The sequence below is a fragment of the Panicum virgatum genome, chromosome 4N (genome assembly GCF_016808335.1).
Source record: "Panicum virgatum strain AP13 chromosome 4N, P.virgatum_v5, whole genome shotgun sequence".
In the NCBI taxonomy this organism is placed as follows: Eukaryota; Viridiplantae; Streptophyta; class Magnoliopsida; order Poales; family Poaceae; genus Panicum; species Panicum virgatum.
Window position 1 is genome coordinate 22,978,535 of NC_053148.1, and position 23,356 is coordinate 23,001,890.

The 23,356-nt window shown below is 42.7% G+C and overlaps 2 protein-coding genes across 4 annotated transcripts; both read right to left on the reverse strand.

Moving 5' to 3' along the window:
- Nucleotides 1-8,574: 8,574 nt before the first annotated feature.
- Nucleotides 8,575-10,301, reverse strand: LOC120669777 (chaperone protein dnaJ C76, chloroplastic-like). Its single transcript, XM_039949624.1, has 5 exons — nt 9,882-10,301; nt 9,527-9,707; nt 9,345-9,451; nt 9,028-9,250; nt 8,575-8,944 (listed from the first exon to the last, which is right to left on the reverse strand). Exons 1-5 carry the CDS (start codon nt 10,137-10,139, stop codon nt 8,808-8,810), a joined length of 906 nt encoding a protein of 301 aa, XP_039805558.1. The 5' UTR covers nt 10,140-10,301; the 3' UTR covers nt 8,575-8,807.
- Nucleotides 10,302-10,446: 145 nt separating this feature from the next.
- Nucleotides 10,447-21,992, reverse strand: LOC120669776 (alpha-glucan water dikinase, chloroplastic-like). Of its 3 annotated transcripts, none has more exons than XM_039949621.1 (33): nt 21,714-21,992; nt 21,273-21,575; nt 21,151-21,192; nt 20,950-21,059; nt 20,749-20,827; nt 20,581-20,672; nt 20,307-20,490; nt 19,980-20,213; nt 19,563-19,901; nt 19,379-19,486; nt 19,181-19,279; nt 18,966-19,100; nt 18,766-18,857; nt 18,551-18,685; nt 17,972-18,134; nt 17,753-17,842; nt 17,489-17,674; nt 16,230-16,292; nt 16,085-16,147; nt 15,949-16,008; nt 15,626-15,778; nt 15,435-15,518; nt 15,117-15,293; nt 14,943-15,049; nt 14,565-14,778; nt 14,377-14,480; nt 13,444-13,582; nt 13,188-13,313; nt 12,251-12,361; nt 12,052-12,150; nt 11,533-11,799; nt 10,986-11,101; nt 10,447-10,906 (listed from the first exon to the last, which is right to left on the reverse strand). In XM_039949621.1, exons 2-33 carry the CDS (start codon nt 21,486-21,488, stop codon nt 10,702-10,704), a joined length of 4,392 nt encoding a protein of 1,463 aa, XP_039805555.1. In that variant the 5' UTR covers nt 21,489-21,575; nt 21,714-21,992; the 3' UTR covers nt 10,447-10,701. The 3 variants fall into 3 exon arrangements, with proteins under 3 accessions (XP_039805555.1, XP_039805557.1, XP_039805556.1); XM_039949623.1 differs by having other exon boundaries at nt 10,458-10,906; nt 21,273-21,566; nt 21,714-21,908; XM_039949622.1 differs by having other exon boundaries at nt 10,458-10,906; nt 21,273-21,908.
- Nucleotides 21,993-23,356: the final 1,364 nt, after the last annotated feature.

The following is a 23,356-nucleotide window of genomic DNA, read 5'->3' on the forward strand; positions in this document are numbered from 1 at the left end:
TTATACTCGATCTTCTGTCGTTTTATGTATCGGCAAAGCCTTGCCGATACTAGGCGTGAGAGCGATTCGGAAATCCAGTCGATACACTCTTAAATTTGACTATTTGCTATTTTCTTATCAATTTACAGGTTAAATTGACTGGCACGCCTTGGTTTGAATCAAGTGCAGTCCGAGCTTGGCGTACGGGGCTCTCGGGCTTGGTGTGTGATCGTCTCGCATCAACAAATGTCCGAACTTAAAATGCCAAAACCCTCTCTTGCAGGCCGAATTTGGCAAATCTAAATTTTGTGAAAATAGCAACGCTATTCAAAACCAAGTCTAACTTTTCTGTAGATACAAATTGATATAAAATTCGCCTCAATCCGAGTTCGTATGCAAAAGTTATGACTGTTTTACTGTAACACATGCTTTTGTAACAAGACGGAAGTCGCAGTAGATCCAATCTACTGCCCTATGCATCTCATGCATTTGGCTTATGCCCTAAGTTTTGATTCGACCAATCACGTTGATCTCCAACCGCAGTGACCGGGTTTATGTGCATCGCTTAACTCCGATGGCGGAAAACCGACCAGTAGGAGTATGTCGTTGCACAACCTTCACAACAAGTTCACGAAACTAGGTCATTTATCGATCTGCAACTACGCATATCTCCATATGCACATATTCGAATCTATAACGAGACAGCACTGGCTCTGATACCACTGTACGAATATGGGGTAGCAAAAACAAAAATTATCTGTAGTTATAGATCACGGGATTATCACTAGACGTGCGGTTGTGAAACTGCTGTAGCGCGTCGGTGTAGTGCAGATGGAAGCCGGCAGTACAGTTGCGTGAACCACCTCATGAACGGCTCGTCCTTGTGCAGCAAGCGCATAACCTCCACGAAGTCCACATGTACGAGAAGAAGCGTCGCACTCCGGATTGCTAGATCTGCAAGACCAACTAGAGCCTGATGCACGAAGAGGAGGAGCGGGAAGGAGAGGGGGGCGCCGACTGCTGAAAGGGGGCGGCCAGGGTTTCTCCAGATGGGGCGCCCCCTCTCCCCCTCCTCCCCTTCTTATATAGTCCTGGTGGGCGCCCCTAGATGGGCTTTAGTGGGCCCCACCTTGGGCGCCCTAGGTGTGCTGCCCTTGCCCCCACCTTGGGCGGGCCCCCTAGGTGGGTTTCTATGGGCCCCACCAAGGGTCCAACCCTATGGGTCTCTTGAGGCCCATTAGTGCATCAAAGCCCAGTCTAATTTAGATCTCATCCACATTAGGCTTCTGGCCCTTAAGTGTGTGACCCTATGGGCTCACGCGTGAATAGACATGGCCAAGTACTCCTACTCGCCAATAGTTGATAGCGGTCTCTAGCAAGACGTGTCAACTCCTATGCACGCGCGAATCATATCAGTCGAGCCGTCACAATCTTATACATGATGTTCTCTTTGCCTCACAATATTTGGTCTAGCTTGAAGCCGACCACTCTTTCTTGATCCTATGATTCAGAATCCTTGGTTAACTCTTAACCCCAGCATGGCCATACATTTCCTGATCCGAATCACTCAAGGGGCCCAGAGATATCTCTCTCTAGTAGAGAGGGGCAAATCTCATCTTGACCGACTATGACTCACAGCATACTTCTTGACAGACCCGAAAGCCAACTTTATAACTATCCAGTTACGGTGTAGCGTTTGATGGCTCCTAAGTAAGTCGTTTCACATCTTGAGTACATACGACGATCTCAAGTCTTAGGACACAGCGTACATATTGTGTAATGAGAAGTCATCATCTCGTGTTGGGTCAGTTCAGTCTCATGTCTCACATGAGTTCACATTATTAGTTTGACATCCCCATGTCCATGACTTGTGAAATGTAGTCAATCAAATAACATATGTGCTAGTCTAATATTCATGTGTGTCCTCACACAAACTCCGACTAGGAATATTTTAGAATATCCATACAAGTAAAGAGTCTTACAAATACTTCACATAAGCATTAATCAATATAAGTTGTTATCCATGGATATTCAAGGAACTCTTTATTAATCATGAATACAAGGAAATATGACTGTCTCTAGAGCATATTTCCAACACCGTGAGGGGTAAAAAAGTAACTACTAGCACAGACCGGTTAGACCGGTCGCGCAGACCGATCAGACCGGCTGCCCCAGGCAGTTAGGAATTGAAGTCCAAAGATGTTTCTCTTAGAAGGATTTTGAACTGAGATCAAAGCTTGATGATGTTGATACCAGATTTTCGTAAATCTAATGTAGTCTGAAGTATGGGGCTCATTGGCTATCGGCTTACATTCGTAGGAATTGCAGGCAAAGAAGCTGACATGCGTGCACGATGAAATAAGGGAATTATCAAGCTAGATTAATTAAATAAGTATGAGCTTATGGATAATTGATGTGGCTGAATATGCATGCATATGTGTGGAGAGTTATTGCCTCGTATGGATTCCGCTTGGTATTAAAGGATAGCACATGGCTGGTCACGTGGAGGCAAGGCTGATTGGAATAAAGAAAATTAAGGAAGAAGCTTGCGTGCGTGGCTAGGAGAGGGATCTACATGCGAATTGAGTTTTGTACACGTTTAATCAAAGGCATATTATTTTGGAGATGTGGCAAGGCTGAATATGTGGTGTACATGCATGGTTGGCGAACATGACAGTAAGCAACCTGGAAGCCGATGGCGGGTCCGTTGGGATGCCAATCAAAGTCAATCTTTTATGGAAGGATCAGCAAGAAGCTTAATTAGCAAGGACTCTACGTAAGGGACGTTAGAGTCCATTTATCATAGTATTTTCTTTTAGTTTAGATTTTGCTTGTCAGGCAAGTTAGTTTAGATTATAAATATGTACCTCCGTCCATTGTAAAAGGTTTGTCACACGACCAATATAAACACATTTACTTTCTCAAGTACCTTTAACTTTCTGCCCTAGGAGTAGGAGTAATGTAGATTTTCGATGAGTTCTTCAGCAAGCTGGGCTGCATCGCTTCGATCTCCAGTTCGCCGCGGTCTTCGTCTACCAGGAGTTCTAGGCTTTAACCACCGGGCGTATCGCTGTGCTTTCGTCTAGATTCGCCTACCGGGTATCCCAGATCTCAACTTCTGGGCGCATCGCTATCGTTGAATCTGGTTCTTATCCATCAGTTATCGAGTACCTTTGGATCTTCGGCCAACGGCACATTTGCTTCTGTCTGGATTTACGGTATTCGTCAGTTATCGATTTTGCCCTATCTTGTGAGTGTTATCTCTTGCTAGATGTGGTAGAATCACTATTATTCTAGCCTTCAGTAAGATTGTATCGGCTGATTTATCTTTAATCTGTCGTCTTGTTGTTCAGATTGATTTAATTAGCTTTATTCTGATAAAATAGACGATAGATTGTTCAATAGCCTGTTGCATCTTAATCTTGGCTGCTTCTCAAGTGTTGTTGGGAATGAGTTCTACTGTGGATAGATCTATTGGCTGGTGAGATTAGATTAATCTTTTGCTAGTAGTATTTCTAGACTGCAATTTCCGGGCGCATCGCTGTCATTTCATCTAGAAATACTGGTGGTAATGTTAGTCGAAGCATTATTGGCTTATGGTCTTGTTCATAGTGGATTAAAAGCCCAATGACATTCCGTTTTCTATCGGTTTCCTAGCCAATAGCTCCTGAGCTTTATTATCATTAATTGAATAAATGTAATTCAGAGAATCGATGAGTTACTTATACTTATCAGTTTGTTGAAAATCGGCCTCATGGCGAACTGTGTTGTTATTCATTTATCATGGCTGATTATCCATTTATCATGTTTTATTCTGCTACGCTGTTATCGCTACTGGCGCCAGGATGAAATCGGCCTGATTGGCCGATCCCCTTTGCCATTAGAAGAATTATCTTCACCTTGTCAGTTGAATGGTCAAACTGACTGGCACGCTTGGTTTGTATTCTGAAGCTTCGGCGAACAGTGCCTTCAGATTCCAGTGTGTTGATTTTTGCGTCAACAGATGAAACTAGATAGATGTAGATGATTGTTCCGAAGTTTTCAAGTTTTTCTTACTACTTTTAAGAGAGTAGAAAAGATAGATTTGGATTTTATGGACTTGAGTTAATTTCATCACTTGTGACTAGCCAACAAGCAATCATGTAAAACAATAGTCACAAATAGCTCAATTGGGTCACAAAGACCAAAAACCAAATTCTATCCTAAACATTCACACTTGCTATCATGCTATTGGAATTTGAAAGAACTTACTCTATGTCACTCAAGACGTGAAAATGCACATACTAGCAAGATAAAATGGTCTAGATGCACAAAGGTAAAAACATGAGTTTAAATACCATACCTTTGCCATTTAGCCAAAGCATTGTGCAATATTTTACATTAAATCCATTTTTCTTGCTCTCAAGGAATTCTCACTTATCACAACACAAAAGAGAGCAAACACGGTTAATTGCACATGCTTCTAGTTTCACTTTAGTGATCCTTTGAGTGCGGAAGGAATTTGGATCATTAAAGATGAAACCTCGCAATATAGGCTAAATTTCTCAATTATTAGTGCACATGTAAGAATATGTGGAAGGCAAGCTCATATGCACTAACTTGATCAATTAAGTCCAGCTCAAGGAATTTACACTATATTATGGAGAATAGATATGCAGGAGTTAGTGACATGAATAAATAAGAGTTATGGACAAGTTACCACTTTCATGCGAGCACTAGATAGCGTACTCCAAATTGAAAGTTCTCTAACTCTCTTCCATGAGACTACAAATTCACTAGAAGAAAATGTTAGTCCCAAGGATGACACAAACTTGAGAATGAGCTCCCCCTTAAACAATGCCTAAGATTTTGAATATCTTTCATATGAGGCACTTTATTGTTGGATATTTTAGCATCACGAATAAATCCACAAGCGCATGGATACCGTTGTACCTTTCACCTCAGAGTATTTCAAGGGTTATCGGATCCACAAGGAACATGTGTGCACTAACTTCTGTTCTAGTCAGTCCAAGGACACACCAAGATAAGTGGCAAGGGCTGAGAGGATTCCAAAGATAGCACTATAGATGAGTTAAAGGTCGATCTCTCGGGCATAATACTCGCTTCGGGCACCGACTTACACCTGGTCTGCCAGGCGACTCCGGCCAACAGCTCTATGCTATATCTGAATGTGGAGGATTACAGAGGACCAATAGGGTTGTCACCACCTATAGCCTACCTCTAAAATACCGTGGGATATAATGTAAACAAAGGATAACCCTTAGCCTACAAACTATGTCTACACTACTAATTACTACTACAGTCTAACTACATATGCGACCCGTAGCGAACTACAGCACTCCGTATAAATACGGAGCGACGAACCCGCAAGTAAGAGAACTAATCTCACTCAACTACAAGCACTACTAGCATCTACTATACCAAGAAAAATACTAGAGATAGATAGGAACCACGAATCCTTACTGAACAAGTAGCAACATTCGTAGAGGTACAAGCTCTGAGAAGAATGCCGACACCCCAACACTTCTCCTAAACTACTCCCTCACTCTCGTAGAGGTAGAAATTAGGGAAGAGCGCCGAAGACCGGCGCCCCTCCTGAGTACCTCTACCCTCTCCCTATTCTAGATCACTAATCAAGCAAGGATCTAAGCATCTCTTGAGAGAGTTGATCACTTGATGGATGTTTCTCATTTGAAGCCCCTCCCCTCATATTTATAAAGGGGGTTTATGGTGCTTTTGGCCGGAGAAATAGGTGTAGTCACTTGGAACCGTCATTGTGGGCCAATAAGGAGATGCCACGTCGAAGCTCAAGGTCAGTTGTGCCGATCCTAGGTCGGTCAACCGGGGTGGTTGGCCAACCGGAGTGGTCGGCCAACTGGGTTCTGGCCCCGAACCGGCCCAATTTCGTCCACGAAGTGGCTTGGTAGATTCCTAGGTCAATTATTCATGCCTCCACGCTGTACTGTGTTGGTTGTATGTGTTTTGGGGCCCTCCAATCCGTGTGCATGCGCCTGATTAGTCGATGCATTTTGCCTTGGATTGAGAAATGTGTTTCCTTGCTCTTTAGGTGGGTTTTCTCCCTTATTACACCAACATACAAATTATTACCGATACTTGTGGAAATAGTTAGTAATAAGCCCCTACCACTATGTTGTTGCTCATCTTTTACGTATTTATGCAGGATTTGACGGTCTAAAATTGGTACTTAAGAGCCATCAACAACACCCCCACATTTAGCCTTTGCTCGTCCTCAAGTAAAGGAGAAAGGACTAAGGTAGAACATGACTTCCAAAAGTATGAAGCGGACAGAAGAAATATTTCAAACCATACCTTGTACTTGTGAACATTGAAGTGTCTATCACACTATCTTGGGCAGTTGAGGCATGGAATGGTCTTGAATCAAATCACTTCTAATCCTCATGTCAAGTGACTTGGGATTTTTCAATAAGTTTTCAAAATAAACCATGCTTAGCTCCTCATTTGATTCTCTCATATCGCTGAATGTGTATATGTCCTCACCAAGGCATTTGACTTGCCTTTTCTTCACCCTACTACTAATGATGGCTATATGTGGAGCTCAGGGTAGGGTATCAAAGACAAAGCATACTTGTATTACATTTATTGCAAAGTCAAAAACCAGACCCAAAGAGAAAAACAAGTCATACAATCATATCAAGATGTGCGGCCTCGCTGTGTGCCGCTCCAGCCTTTCCCCAAAGCACCGCTTCGATTCCGCCAAACCTCCTTGGGCCCGGCCGAGCTCTACCTTGGCCGAATCGGGGGCGCCACGAGCTCGCTACCGCGCGCCCCTGTGCCAGGAACACCCCACTAGGAGCTCCAGCCCATGCATGGAGCAGGGGAGGGGGCGTCGCGGCCCCATGGCTTGCCGGCGATGGATCTAGGGAGGAGTGCGCCGGGGAGGGCCGAGCTCGAGGCTAGGGAGGGGGAGGGGGGGAGGGAGGGCGTCGCGGCCCCATGGCTTGCCGGTGACGGATGTAGGGAGGAGTGCGCCGGGGAGGGCCGAGCTCGAGGCTAGGGAGGGGGAGGGAGGATGTGGGAGGAGGGGGTGGCACCCCTGCTCGCCGCGAGCTAGGGAGGGAGGGTGCCGGCGGAGGGAGCGAGAAGGGAGGAAGGAGGGAGAGAGAGTGGGATGGGATGGCCGTCGGGTGCGTGGGTAGGAGGAGATAGGATTAAATAATTATGACAAGTCGGCCCGGCTGCTGGTAGTTGGCATCGAGTAGAGGATATAGATGATGATGGGTGCGAAAAAACTGAGTATAGAGAAGAGAATCTCGATGACCAAGTAGGAATATTTCTTTTAGAGAATGAAAATAGAGGATCATGAGTGCGGATAGTCTTCAGAAAGTTTGCCAAATGACACTATGTGTTTCTAAATAAAACTGACACTGTGTTCCGGTTGGATGAGGGAGTATGTATGCTGGTATTATTACGTCCAGGCCCACATGAGCCTCTCATGTCAGTCTCCTGACCAACACGGATGGGCCATCGGTGACCATACTGGATAGGTGTTTCTACAATAGTGTATGTAGTGTATATATGGTTCTTTTGCCATGACAATAGAACTTACAACAGAAGCTCAGCCGAACAGTCTCTTTCTCATTGTAGTGGTGGCTGGAGTCAATACGCTTGTCTGGAGTCGCCTAAAATTAACAGGTTAATTTCCCACTCTTCTGATTGGCCATCGATGACCATACAAGACGTACGCGAGTGGATAGGGGTTTGTACAATAGTGTTTGTAGTGTATATATGGCTCTTTTGCATGACAATAGAACTTACAACGGAAGCTCAGCCAAACAGTCTCTTTCTCATTGTAGTGGCTATAGTTAATACACCTTTGAGCAGCCTTTTTTTTTGTTTGAGATTTTCTTTGAGATTACACAGTACAACTCAGACACTCACCACACACGGATACTCACTCCTATAAACGCATGCACGCACGCAAACCGTACCCCTATGAGCATCTGCGAAGGTTGAGCCAGCAAATTCAATCCTCGAGATTGACGAAATCACCCCCAGGTGTTTCGCTGAAGACGGTAACGTCGCCTACCACTGAAAAGCATGCCGTCGTAAAATCCTAGAAAATTCGCTTCTATGGGGAGTCAAACCAAGAACCTGAGGTGCAACCGAGACTTTTGTAACCACTAGACTACATGTCTTTTTGCTGGAGTCATCTAAAATTAACAGGTTAATTTTCCATTCTTATTTGCAAACATTTGTGCTATAAACATCATGCACGTTTATCTTGCAGGAGTATTTAATGTGTATCACTGTGAGGCTATGATATTCCATTGGTATTTTAGTACTCCCTCCGTTCCAAATTATAAGTCATTTCAAGAATCTTGGAGAGTCAAACTATCTTAAAGTTTGACCAAAATTATAGAGAGAAATACAAAAATTTATGAAATCAAATAGATATATTATGAAAATATATCTAACAAAGAGTGTAATGGTACTTAATTGGTATTATAAATGTTATCATCTTGTTATATATATTTAGTCAAATTTAAAAAACTTTTACTCTCCAAAATTCTTAGAATGACTTATAATTTGGAACGGAGGGAGTACAAGCCATGATGCCAAGAAACATCGTGTATATACCAGTACCACTATTTATTCCATTTCGGTACAAGCAATGATCCTAAGAAACATGTATTCATATACCACTATTTATTCTTTCAGCGTCCATGGTACATTCCTAATAGTCTTTTTCCTGCAGTTGCAAATGTTATCATGGTTTCTGGTTGCAGCTGGACTTTTGTGTTTTGCCCATGCGAAGGATCAATGACCAACCACAATGATCTGCCACTTCACTGATCTGTTCCACCTTTCCTCCAGCCCCTCAACCCATTCCAAACATCAACCAGAGGCTTCCATCTGAGTTCCTCCCCAGCGCGGCGCCTCGCCTCGGCCTGAGCCTCCGTTTCAGCTTCGCAGTCTGCATTCCCTGCAACAATATTCAAACAGAGGGCAGTTTTACGTTTCTGACGCTCATGTTTTGAAGCGACCAACACTGATTTGATTTACAACCGTGGCTTCTGGAGGATTGCTCCCGTTCAAGTTCCTGCTCCACCCTTTCGAGTCTCTTGGCGAAGTTCTTGGCTGCTGCGAACACGTTCCTAGGCCGTTCCCACCCACCACCGAAGATTCCATGGCCTTCCTTCGGCTGCGGACGGGACAGGAACTCGAGCATCGGCAGCTCCTGGCTGTCAACCCAGTGGATGCAGTTCACGGGGCAGGACTCCACAGCCAGCTGCCCTTACACACAAAATTTAATCGATCAGTTAATTAGCAAAAGCACTACGTGATATCTATCTTTGCTGGGTCGGAAAACAAAACCAAACAACCTGAATCTGTTGCTCCAGGTCTCCAAACTGGATTTCCACATGCGCACTGCCGAGATCGTCGTCCATGGCAAATGTCCTCGCAGCATGATGCACGCATTCCCTACATCCTTTTTTGATGCACCTGAGTTAGTTGTAATCTGTAACCACGTTCTACGAACAGAGATGTTGATGGTAGTACATACCTATGCACTTGTTCTCATCTACAAAGAGAGCTTGGCTTCTCACAGGGCCATTCCAGGAGCTATATCCATCCCCAGTGTAACCACTTCCGAAGCCGGCCCTAGTCTTGCCATCAGCATGCCTGGAAAGGTTCCTCATCAATACCTTGTATGCCTCGTTCAGCAACAGTGTGTAGTCATGACCCTGAACATTAAGATACCAAATTTTCAAGGTTAGCTCTAAAACACATGCTCACAGCGTACCAACAGCAGATATTATTTTCTTCTATACACCCTAATTATGAATAAAAGAATAGGTTGGATAGCGGGGGGAAAAAGAAAGCAGAAGGTAAATTGAAACAAAGGGAAACTGATGCACCTTGTAGCCAGCAATGTCGGGATGGTGTTGCTTCTGAAGTTTCCTGTAAGCCCCCTTGATCTCCTGGGGTGTGGAATAAACTGTGACCCCAAGAACCTTGTAGTAGTCCTTCGTCCTTCCCCTCGCTGTGCTGCAGCACCTGATCACACTTCTCTGTCTATAATTGTTTTGTCTATTCAGTTCATGATGAACTGATCCATTCCCAAGCTGCAAATGACAGAGATCAGAAGCAGCAGAGGTGCCGAAGAACCCTAGCATTTTTGTGCTGTGGTGATTCCTTCTGTGTCTGCCTGTCTGGTATTCCTGGCAACTGGACAGCTCTATTCAGATATTTGCTGCAGATATCTCCAAGGAGCTGTTCTTTTCATAGACTAGATATTTGCAGGAACTTTCTCACTTTCAGCACTTTTCAGCATCTTGTGCGGATATTTGTAGAAGTGTACATGTAAATTTATATTGCTCCTACTTCCAAAAAAAAGATTATATTGCTCAAGTCAACACATTCCTCTTCCCAGTCAGAGAAGTAAACACTTAACGGTCATAAAGAGCTCCACAAACTATACAGTACACGACCAATGCTTATTTCAGCATATCTATGCATATATATAAGAGAGTGTACGTGTTGTACATCAAGATAAACAAATATGCATGCTATAGAACCCATTTATCCCACCAATGCTTATTTCAGCATATCTATGCATGTATAAGAGAGTGTAAATGTGTTGTACATCAAGACATACAACTATGCATGCTACAGAACCCATCTATCCCACCATACAAGGGTACAACAGTGCCTTTTTGAGCTGGCTATACATACATATTACATCTGTGGTCTTGTCTGGACTACATAGATTTTTCCATCCTTCACTACTCCCTCGACGTCTTGAGGAGACCCATAGAGCTCCTCAATGGCATGGCCAGCCCGTGCAATACTTGAGAGGATTGAATTCCGGAATCCATGGTTTACTATAAGAGGGTCAGTTGTGTAGTCAAGTACAACTTCATCCTCCTCATCCATCGGTACACTGAAGAAACAAACAATTTATCTGTAATTTCAAACCAATCGTTAAGTACCTTAATGTATATTCAAAGAGTATTCCCTACCTATCATATAATCCTGCTCCAGCATAACCTTCCAGATCCTCACCGTTGGAGTCAGAACGAAAGATGATTGATCGCCTTATGAAGAGACCAATGGGCTTGCTTGGGTAACCAAGTAGCTACAAATTGTGCAAAAAACCAGTTAACTACACCCTTGGTAGCAATTATGCAATCCGGCCTAGTTGGGGTACCTAATCAACACGAAAATTTGTCCCCAAAAAAAGGCCACCTATTTATTAATTTACTCCACCTCTGTATAAATATGTCCAGTCTATTTTGTGATTAAAGAATGAGGAATTCTGATACATGATAAACAAAAGGAAAAGGGGGCAAGATGATGATGTTACTATTCACCAAAAGAAAAATGTTTCTTATAACACACTTCGAGTTTCAGTTGGAATTTTCGAGGGTAATACAGCACCCAATATATTAGATTCATCAACTTCTATACAGAATCGTTCATGTTCATTCAAATCCCAACTGAAGGCAGATTGCATGGTATTCACCTAGTATAAGCAGCATACCAAGAACTAGAGAGAGATGGTTTTACCTTGGGAGAGTCCATGTCATCTTTTTTGCAAATAAAGCTCATGGCACGACCAGGATAGGCGCCCACTAGGGTCTCTCCAAGCCCTTTAACCACTTCGGCGTATATCTCAGAAGAATCCCCAGATGATGGGTTCGTAGTATGAATGACAAATGCATAATCTGCGTTCACAATTTCTTGCACAAGAACAGCCATCGAAAGGTAGTCATGATTGAGCTTCACCTTGCGTGTGCTAAAAAATGCTCTTTCATTCCATTTTGAAGCCCAAACCTAAAAACAAAATTGAGATACCCAATGACCATCAAAGAAAAAGGATTTTCCTACGTTCACTTTTTACCATACATGTTTAAAACATATATGTAACAGATCTATCTATAATCTGAGGGATCAAATGACCCCACGAAAAGGCAAAGACGCTAACTTAGAAATTAATGCCCCTGGTGTTTCTAAAACTTAAAAGCAAATGACCAAGAAAGTATGAAGCATGGATCAGTTATTAGTAGTAAGTGTAGATCAGGGTACCTTTTTAATAGCCATCCATGCTTGTTCCCAATGTTGATCGCCTTCATCGCCAGGCCAGGGCATTCCAGAACCTAGCATCTTCTCCTTCAGCTCCTTAACCTGAGACACAAATGAAATAAGACATACATGAAATACAAAAAAATCAATGTCATAACTAAGACTTAATTGCAACAAATATAAGCATAATGAGGTATCATACCAATTCTGTAGGAGCAGCAAGGTTGAGAACAGCTTTTCTTATTTCACCTAGAGCACTAAAATCATCTTGAGCAAGTCTGTTCTTAAGCTTCTCTATGTTTTGCGCTACTTCCTGCCATAAAAAAAAACAATCAAATATTAGAAAGACCATTTTAACATTTTTTTATGGAACAGGAGAGGGTCCCCTACTGATCTTTTTCATTTGTTAGGAAACTGTACAGAAGGGTCTATACAGGAACTGTGCAAAGAGAAAAAAGAAGAAACAGTACATGTTAGAATTAAGTCCTGATGGTGATAGAATAATGTGTTAGTAGTGCCTGTGAGTACTTTGTCTGTGGATGGTTCGTGCGGTGCCTATATGCACTTTATCACCAATTATGCTTAACTTAGTTTCTAAGCCATACCCATGGTTGGCCTATATGTACCCCAAACCTACCATTGTAATGAGAAATAGAATTTTATGTGGGCAATAGTACAAAGATCATAGACCAAAAAGAAAAAAAAAAGGATAGTTGAAACTGGTCAACCAATCAACAAGAGGCTTCTTGTTATCATTTACTTCGATAACAGTTAATTCCATCTCCTGTCTGAAGGACACCTTCACAAACGAGCAAGGGAAGTTCTTTTACAATAATCAAAGATAATATTAGACAGAGCATTACTTAGGGTTTAGGGTTTAGCAAAATTAGTTCATGGTAGAATGAGACTATGAAGATATGAGCTACAACTACCGAAGACGCTACTCGTAGAGCAGGCTCGTGAAAAAAAAATATAGTGATGCAAATGCCAAAAATGGCCGTTTAGATATTGGTCGACATTAAATTGCACGTTGTTACCTTCCAGTAGTGTATTTCAAACATGTAAAAGAATCTGACTTCTCCAACAACCATGCAGTTCTATTATTCAAGTATATACATCAAAATAAACCACCAACCAACCTTGTTAAGCCCATCTGACAAAACCTTCTCAAAAGTGCCAAATGGTATCGCAACTGATGTTGGGACACCAACCCATGAAGGTACTTTTCCTTTGAGGTATGCTATATTCCGAGACTTAGCCCCAACCTGAAAACAGAAAAGTGAGTACTAGAAGCACAAGACCAAAAGAAAAGGAAACCAGCATAATAACAATTGGTTTCATCAAGTCTTCTTTAAGAATGGAAGATTTACTAATGCAAAAATTTATATTACTTACCATTTCCTCAGAGAATTCTTCAGCTGATATTGCATATTTTCCAAGAAACTTCTTATTGACCAATGAAATTGATGGTACTGCATGGACAGCTTCTGCATTTGGAGAACTTGATTGCTGAAGTTCACTCTCCGAGATCTCCCTATTGAATGGAACATATGAGTTGCGAGCATCTGACAGGTTATTGTAGGTCGGCCGTGAAATATTGGCAAGTTGATATGTGGGACCAACCAAATGATCGCCTAGATGACGATGTGCCAAAAGTGTAGTTCAATGATAAGTTGTGTATAAAGTATAAAGTATGACCACATGGTGATAGATAGGCAGGAATTTAGACACTTTACAGAACAAGTTTACATTAACCCTGTAATCAAATCTTGTTTGCCGTTGCTAACAATACCAAAACTGTGCTTGGTTGTCATCTTTCCTTTTATTTAGTCGCACAGTTACCTGAACCTGGTTAGCGAAGGTGTTGCAAGTGTGCGCGCGCGAGCGTGTTTGGGTTCTGTTTCTCCGATCGTGGCTAGCATGGGTGTTGCAGTGTGTGAACACAATGTTTATGTGTTGTTTTTTGTGGGAGTGCATTTGTGCTTATTAGATATAGTTAGAACTGTCCAGTTCTTGACCTCTTTGTATTGTACCATTATTATCTAATACAAAGAGTCTAGATAATAATGGTAGAATAGATAGAGGTCAAGAACCAGAAAGTTCTAATTATATCTAATAGTGCTGCTTTTTAGACTTCCTTTCTTAATACAAACGATGAGCACCTCTCCTGCATATTTGAGGAGGGGGGGGGGTCCAAATTGTCTTCCAAAATATCAAAACAGATCTAAGCTACCAAATGAATGAACTAGTCTGATAGAAGAAAATATTTATCACCCTTTTGTAACCTAGCTTCATCAGTCATGAAGTTCAAAAAATAGCTTCAGGTACCTATAGGTGATATCAGAAGAAGTAGGTTTGAAGGAAAACAGTTTCTGATGATATCCTTCAAGTTCAGACAGGGTACCATGGTCAAAACAGGTCGCAAACAGTACCTTCAATAGGAACAGGATGGTATGTCACATTAGTACAAGGGAAGCAATCCTAGAAATGATGCAATATAATTGTGGAGAAAAGACCTTGCTATTCCTTGCTCGGACTGACACATGGGACAGAACATCTGGCATATCAGGTGTAATCACACCAACGACTCCATCCGGTATTTCTTCCTCTCCCTTGACACTCTTGGCCACAAGGATGGTTGGTTTATCATAAGATTTGTTCTGGACAGCAAGTAACTCATCAACCACAGCTACAAAACCTGATACTTCAACTGGACTTATAACCTGCCAACTGTTAGCAGCAGACAGATGTCAGGTGCAGAGTAATAGGGTCTATTATCAGATTTAATTTCAGCAGTACACATAAAATTGTGGAGAGGATCACTAGTATCACTTTAGAAACAGGGAGTGTAATGGAAACGAAATTCAACTTAAGTCATAGATTTTACATTTTACCTTCCAAGGTGGGCAACATTCCTTAGAACAGGATCAAATCGGTTCAGAAGAGCAGACAGAGTAGCAGCTGATCCACCACGTATAATTTCTTCTGTGAAGATATTGACCTGCCAAAATAATATTTTAATAATAACTTTTTGATAAAATTATATTTGAATTCTATAAAATACTCACTGCCCATTGGTCTACGCTGAGTAATGAGCCAAGATATTCAGCTGAGGGCTGCATCATATTATGGTATTGTTCTCCCTTGCTTGCAAGGGCAAGTCTTATTCTGTCAAGGAATGCTTTAGCAAAGAGAGCCCAATCATCCTCTTTTTGCTTAGCCATTTCCAAGGCTTGGTTCCATCCCTTTCGGAAAAACATATAGACAGCATCCCCATTATTAAGCAAAAAACAAATTCAAACAAAGAATTGTTTTCAATGGAACAAATGACATTCTATAGAAAGTGTCATTTCTATATCCATGCCATTTAAAAAATGAAAGTGTACCTTTAAGCAATGCAGGATGTCTTCATTGTCGTCGATTGACAAGGCAAGATTTTCAAGGACAAGACTGATGAAATACATGATTTTCTGGATTAAGAAAACGGCAACATGAGGTTACAAATTTGGATAAGCTAAAAAGTAACATGCAATACAGGAAAAAACTGCATCATTGAGACAATATTTGTGTGACCAACCTCGGGTGCTGCATTGTGGAGCTCCTCGTATGACCTTTCAGTTGCTGTCCTAAAAGTAGAATCAAGAGCAATGTCCAAAAATATAAGATCTTTCATGCGTTCAGGTGAATCAAGAAGTAAAGGGCGGAGTTCAACTCGAGCTTCCAACAACCCCTACAAGGTAGCATTTTGTTAGCAACAAGTGATTCACATAGTAACCGCAAAAATTTGTGGTTTAAAAAATTCAAGCAGCTATGGGAGATCTGATTATTTGAGTTGTCATAACAAACCCAGCACCTGCTCTTTATTTTATTACAAACAGGAACTTGGATTATATCACTGACCTCAAGAAGTGGTTCCGCTGACTTGTCCTCAACATGGTCAAGCACAAATTCGAGCAATTCCTATACATGTAAATGTCACAAATATAAGAAACTTAGAAAGTACATGCGTTGAGAAAAGAAGGTGAGGGATTTTTACAGGAAATCCAGATGGCAAACCCTTCACCGGATTGATCTGAACACCAACCATGAAACCTTCACCCTGTACCCAAAAGTTAGTTCATTAGATATGAGCGCAGGTATCTAAAGCATTCTAGTGGAATGAAAAGGAATGAGAATGATACCTCCGATTTGTATCCCATGCAAGTTGCTATAGCAGACTCAAGATCAGCACCAGAATGCACAGCCTAACAGAATGAGCAAATCAGAATAGCATTCATTCAAAGATTACATCAGGTTAAGAATATTCAATCGCAGAAACGATGAGAAAATGTCCCTTATAAGGAGATGAAATGGATGTCTTGTTTTTGGCACCAAGAAAAGGTACAGCTTGACTGCAAATGATGTTGTTATATTAGGAGATTTGCATGATTAGTTGGATGTTTTCACGAGCTTGGGCGTCCTGGGGTGAATTAGATCTTAGGCTGTAGGTGTGTGGGGTTGACGGGAGGACATGGACCTGGACCTCATCAGTGGTCACATCAGCGAAGGTCGGAACAGAAGAGGGAGAAGGATTGGGTTTAGTCCTGCTTGCTTTATTAAAGAAGCAAATCCCCAATTATAGAGCAAGGGTAACCAATCACCTAAGAAACCAAATCCAATCTCAACCAGCTGAAACAAACTCCTATCAATACTTATCTAATCTCTTGACTAAATTATCAAGCAAATAGGAAATTTCCAAATTCCTAACCTCAACTATGGCCGAATCCACATAACCTTCTAAACTATAAAATTGTTTACTCAATCCCCAGGGTTTCCAAAACCAGCTCATTACAGGCTTTGGCCACATAACAGTGGATTTGCATGTTTTGATAACCGGGACGGCCACGTCATCAGCCATTGCCACATCTGCTGCAGGGTAACCCTCTCTCTCTTCTCTCCCCTACCTGGCTATTTTGGCCAATGTAAGGTTGTTGTTTTAGTCATGTAAGGTCGTTACGCTTGGCTATTGCTGTGTGTTCTGAGGAAAAAAAAGTTGTTCAAAATCAAAATACAATGGACAGTTCACTGTAGATGCCAATGATTTCGCAGTTGATCATTATTTATTGGAAGGATATAAAGCTGTTACATGAATAAGGAAAAAATGAGGAGACTCAAGGACAGGTTCATACTGTACCAGGCAACAATGATGTTGTCAACACCAGAATATTACTACTGAAAGCATATATTGAATAGAACACAACATACCATTAGCAGAAAGAGCCAGCGCTAATACATGATTTGACTGTATACTCTTTATGGCAGATCTTTTTTTTTCCCGGAACTGATAGTGCAATATGTGTTTTTCTATGTTTTCTTTAGAAGATACCATATTCAATTTCAAAGATAATGCACCGATTTTTTGCATGACTTTTTTTATATCCATATTAAGTGTTTTACATACCTTCAGGCTTCTCATGTAATTTCCCAGGTCACGGAGTAAACCCTCCTTCTGTTCACTTCTGAAATTTGGTTCCGAATGAATCGCACGATCATAGCTCAAGAGACGCTCTTTGGTTATGCCATTTTTGTTCAAGGTGTCCCAGTAAACACTTATATCAAAATCACTCTTGATATAATCAATTAATGCCTGCCCAAGGAGAGACATAACCATAAAAACCTCAATGCTTAAATACTTACAGTATTAAGAATTCAAAATATCCAATACCTGGCATATCACTACATCATCTGGGCTTGTATTGTTGTGCAATTTCTGGTGCCATTCTTCCATCATTCCACCTTTGCAGTCATTATTTCTCTATAAAAGCAGCAAGCATTTTATTATTATTCACAATGTCTATCTTTTGGATCAGAACTACCAACCGTATAATTCAGTGAAGCAATGAATAAAAGTAGGTGTATATTCACCTAGGACCATTAATTTTACCTGTATTACTAATATCTCATCACGAATACGTTGACCAACATCACCTTCACCTCCACGACCAACAGCAGCCATTATCATTCTTAATATCTCTCTGTACTGAGGATAAGCTTTGTACATGTTCTCAAGATCATCTGTAAACCTATCTTGTGCTTTGCTTATCTCACTGCGTAGTTATTAATCAATATGAGATGCCAAAGAATGAAAGAATGCGACATGAGTTATGTTTTTCATTTATAGAAATATAATATTCTCTGAGTACTGAATTGTATTGTTTTTTATCAGGACAAACAGCCAAATTATTTTGGGGCATTTGTGTTTCCGCGACTACTTTGCAGTGCAATTGTGATTTTGTCCTTGTTTTTTCCAACTTTGTGATTTGCCCTTACTATTCACAAGTCAACGCGATTTTGCTACTGTTTTGACCGTTGACGAGGGGTAAAATCGTGTTGACTTGTAGTGGCAAGAACACCAACTTTTCAATTATGTTCCCGCACAAAAGAAAGGGACAACTTCTGATTCTTTAACTTTTAAAGCAGAGAGTAAACATTACTGAAGTAAATAATAAAGACAGGTATATACCGTGGCTTCACATTATAGTTCTTATTCCATGTCAGTTGTCTTGTAGCCATGAATCTAATCCAAACAAAAAGTCCAACAATACCCAATAGTCCAGCATCTCTGGCTTGGTCAACTAGATCTGCTGCAATGTTGAATCTGTCAAGGAGTAGAAGTAGTTTAGGAGAATTTTCCATGTAAAATTCAGTCATATTATTATGGATATTTTAGTGCCTGACCTGTGCATAAGAGATCGCTGGGCATCTTCCTCCAGCTCTGCTATTCTTTCCAGCAATGCCTTAGCAGTACCTTTACCAGCATCACCAGTGTCCTTCAATTAAGAACAGATCGGTTACTTCACAATTTAGCGACTAGTTGCATAGACAAAACAAAGACAATAGTTTAAAGTTTGAAAGGTAAAATGGACAGAAACACTTGCCTTAATATTTCTGGTATCACGGGTGCTGAGATCAAGGTAAAAATCAGAGCCATTATTTTTTATCCACATTTCACCAGACCGAAGAACGAATGGCATCCCTTTATATCCTCCATCATCAAGCTCTATCTCAACAACCTGGAAATTAAGAGCCTTGAGATAGCAGGAGGGCTAATAAAAATAAGAATAAAATAACAGGTTGAAGATGTTATTTCCACCTGATAATGCAAACCATCCAATTCAGACTTAGTAAATTCAGTTTCGCATGCCATGTCTAACAATTTTGAACCAGATGGCAATATGTTTGAAGGAGGTGCCTGCACAGTTAAATAACACCGCATTGGTACTGATAGCAGTGTTTAAAAAAGCTGCTGAGTTTGTGGCTTTAACTACTGGAAACAATTTTGAAATTTTACCTTCCACTCTCCAGCCTTTTTCGCTAGTGACCAGTGAAGGATAAGTGGCTCCGTATGATTTGTTGCCAAGTAAACTTTTGATTTGTTTAGAACCTTGGTGGAGATTGCCTTAAGAAGAGAGAAGCTTAATTAGCATGGTGGAAGAAAGATCTGGAAATATAAAGAATATCATAATGATCCTAACCAGTATCTGTTTATCACCGAACTTGAACAGTTTTTTGCTTAGAACTTCACAGCCATCCTTCTTCTGTAATGAATTGGTTAAGAGATCAAGAACAGTTAGCTGTTTTGGTGCAACCTCTGCTTGCTCTTCTATGACAGTATGCTTATGTTTACTAAGAATCTGCATGATATCTCTCTTTTTGCGCTGAATCCTTTCTACAGAGAAGTAGTTCTTGTTCTTCAGCTGCTTGGAAACTTTACTCTCAATATTTCCTTTCAAAATCTTCTTCCTCAACTGATCAATCGAAGTTCCCTTGTCCACCTCAGCCTGCAGTTCCTTCCTTGCTTCCTCAAACTCGACCTAGCAAATTGTGAGATAAGAACCTCCATAAAGTGTTAAGCCAACACGCTATTTTACGCTATTGAATCAATGCATTACCAGTTGCTTCTCAGGAGGATAATTTGGCTTGCCTGCTTTCTCCCACCTAACATAAGCCTGGACTTGTACAAGGTCCTCTGGAATTTTATCAGAAGTAATTTGAGATGCAGGAGAATAGCTTTCATCTGACTCGGGCGCTTCAGGTGCTTTTGTCAATTTAGCTCGAAGCTTCTCCAAAGAAACACCTCTATTTAATTCTTCTATTAACTCAGCTCGTGCAGCTTCATACTCCTCCTGGAGAAAAAATGCACCACCTCTTATTTTTAATCAACATAGTACATTGAGTTCTTTCCAGACTGAAGAGGGAAAAAAATACTAAAAGCTTGCCTTTTCTTGCTCTGGTGTGTATGACTGCTTTCCCTTTCTTTCCCACCGTAGGTAAGCTTGGATCTGCACAAGATCCTCTGGCACCAAGGCAGAAGTAGCAGAAGACGAGGCACCAGATGCGCCACTACCATGATGGTGGCTTGACTGGAGCTGAATTTGAAAATTCTGGCCATTATTTTTAAACCTGTGCAATGTAGAGTTTTGCATAGTTGATACACCTTTTGCATTCAAACAAATAAACAGTGCTACATGGTAATGAAAACGGCTGGGTTACCATTTGTTCTGTGTCTCATCAAAGATGAGGAACTCAATAGCTTGCACCACAGGATCATCTATCTCAATTCTCAGAGTAGAGTTATCTCCTGACTGCACAGTTATGGACATTACTGCTAACCAGACTGTTCTGTGGTAACAAAGAGATCCATAATGTAACAAGACTGACCTTTAGAAAAGGCGTCCGAAGCGCCCTGTTCTTGTACACGGCCGTTCCATCAGGTCGCCTGGATGGGAGGAGCCAATCTCTGCAGCCATGTAAGTCAATTGTAGCAATCTCAATCTAAAAACATGCATTGTAAGTGACATGAGAGCATAAGGGATAGTATTGTCTCATCAAAAGTGGCAAGAGAAGCAGGGCCTATCTCACCTCCTGTCTCGGCAAAGGGCACCCCAATGCAGAATCAGGGAGCCAGTGGTGTTTGTCACCTCCAGGTCGATCTCCGTCACTGATCCCTGTGACGCAGGGTTGACTGCAACCTGTTCCCACACAATGCTTTAATCATGTTACACAAAGCACAACCTCGTAGTCCTAGCAAATGGTGAATGAACTTGAATCCTGCCGTCGCACCTGGAGCTGGGAGTTGGAATCCAGCGTGAACTTTCCGACAAGCTGCAACAAGAGCGGCGGAGAGTGAGGCACGCGAATCGTCAGACAGGTTGAGCGCATTAGCGGAAGACAGAGGCCCTTACGTCAGGGGATGCGCGGTCGGCGGGCGTGGCGACGGCGCGGGGCGCGACAGGGCCGCGGCGGGATGCGGCGAGCGTGGCGGGTAGGCGCGGGCCGGTGCTGCGGCGGAGGGACGCCTGCTGCCTCGTCGCCGACGAGGAGGCCGCGGGCCGCGCGCGGATCGCGAGCGCGCACCGCTCCGCCGCAGCAGCGGAGGCCGCGGCAGAGAATCCGCTCATGGCACGAATCTCAACGTCTCCCTCGCTTCGTTTCCCTCACGCCCCCGGACGAATCTCAACCGCTTCCTCACTCGCTTCCTGCAGAAACTAGAAAGAAACAAAAGAGAAGAAAACGAAGATCAGGCAGATATTATCACGAGGTGAGTGGAATGCAGTGCACGGAGCCTCGAACAAGAACCGAGATCATCCCGATCGAATAGAAAACAAAATCATTTGCACACTCACGGATGCTAGCAGGGTCGAGGCTCCGAGAGAGACGAAGAGCAAGCGAGCCTGCTGCTGGTTAATGATGATGGTGGGAGGAGGATGGGGGGCAGGAAGTGGGAGGCGAAGCGGGGGCAGCGGAGGAGGGAGGGTGGGAAATGGGCGCGGGTGTCAGCAGCGCCGCGTCTCGCTGCTCGCTTCTCTCTCTCACGGACTGGCATGGGTGGACGCGACGCAAATTATCTTCTCGCGGAGAGAGGCAGCGACAGGGAACCAAATACCAAATTTGCATCCCACTCCCTTCCGGTTTCCACCATTTTCCAAGGTAGTGCGGTCCAAATATCAAGCGGAAAAATCGTCCGAATATCATCCGGAAAAATTGAGATGTCACCTTTTAAAGAGGGACAGCTGAAAATATAGCATGGTCCTTTTGCCTTAATTTGGGGCTTTCCACTCAATTTCTCAGCGATGTTGTCGTTGACTTATTTTGAATAATTGCGATGAGAATTTGAGTGTTACTTGGACGGATAACCTAGCTTTGAACAAAGCTTTTGCGACAACATGAAACGAAAAAGTTAGATATTGATATGGATCAATTAAAGATTCTTATCATATATGTTAATTGAGGAAGGGAGCCCAAGTTTGCACACTTGCACTGCTAGTGCTATCTAAGAAATATAAACGACTGTCCTATGACCGTGAGAAAAGAAGAAGCACGCACTCAGGTCTCCTCCAACGAGTGACTTTCAAGCCAACTCATAATTTTTTGAATCGGTGAACAATGCCAAAACTAGTAGTCGGTCACGCCGTAGAGCGAGCCTCGAGATGGCTCCCCCTCTGTGCATGGATTCCAAGGTATTATGAAGCAATGTGTCGATCTCGAATTACTGTAGTTATGAGCCAGTGATAACTTGGACTGTTGGAGAAGATCTCAAACCATGCCTCTTGTCAACTCTAGCTTTGTGTGATCAGATACGCTTGCGTTTGTGCGAGGGTGATGGGTGAAGTTAGCGTGGTGCTGCGGTCGGCGGGGCCTGTTGAAAATCAACGCATCCGCCGCGCCCTGCCCCACGATTAGGGTCGCGACAGGCCCAAGAAGACGGAAAAGAAAAAAAAATCTAAGGAGCTGCTCTCTCTTGGGGAAAGCAAAAGCGTCACGAGATCCAACCGCAGGCAGCCCCGGGCCCGGCTGGGATCCCGCGGACGAACGCGAGGCGTCCACGTGTGGTGTGCCGCCACCCCCATGTGCCTGACACCTGGGCCTGGCACCGAGCCTGCGATGGCTGGCTCGAGTGGCTCGCATAGTCGCATGGAAGCACACGTGCCGCATGATAGCTGCTATGACGTGGACGTCTGCGGACTGCGGAGTGCAGACGGCGCAGCTGCCCGCCTAATCGGCACGGGCTGGGAGCCAGAAACTGCGACTAGGCGTGTGCTCGAGACCTTACGATTCTGTTTCTTACTCTGGAAAGGCTAGCGATGCACTCCAACTGTTCAAAACTTCGGAGCGACGGAAATACGAATAACACATACGGTTGATCGCCACGAATGCTAAATATTCATTTTCCGTTGGATGGTTTTCGAGAATTCGTAGGAGAATTGCGCATGAAGAGTCGCTGCCGTACCGGCCGCGAGCCACGTCAAAAATTTTACACATCATCGTT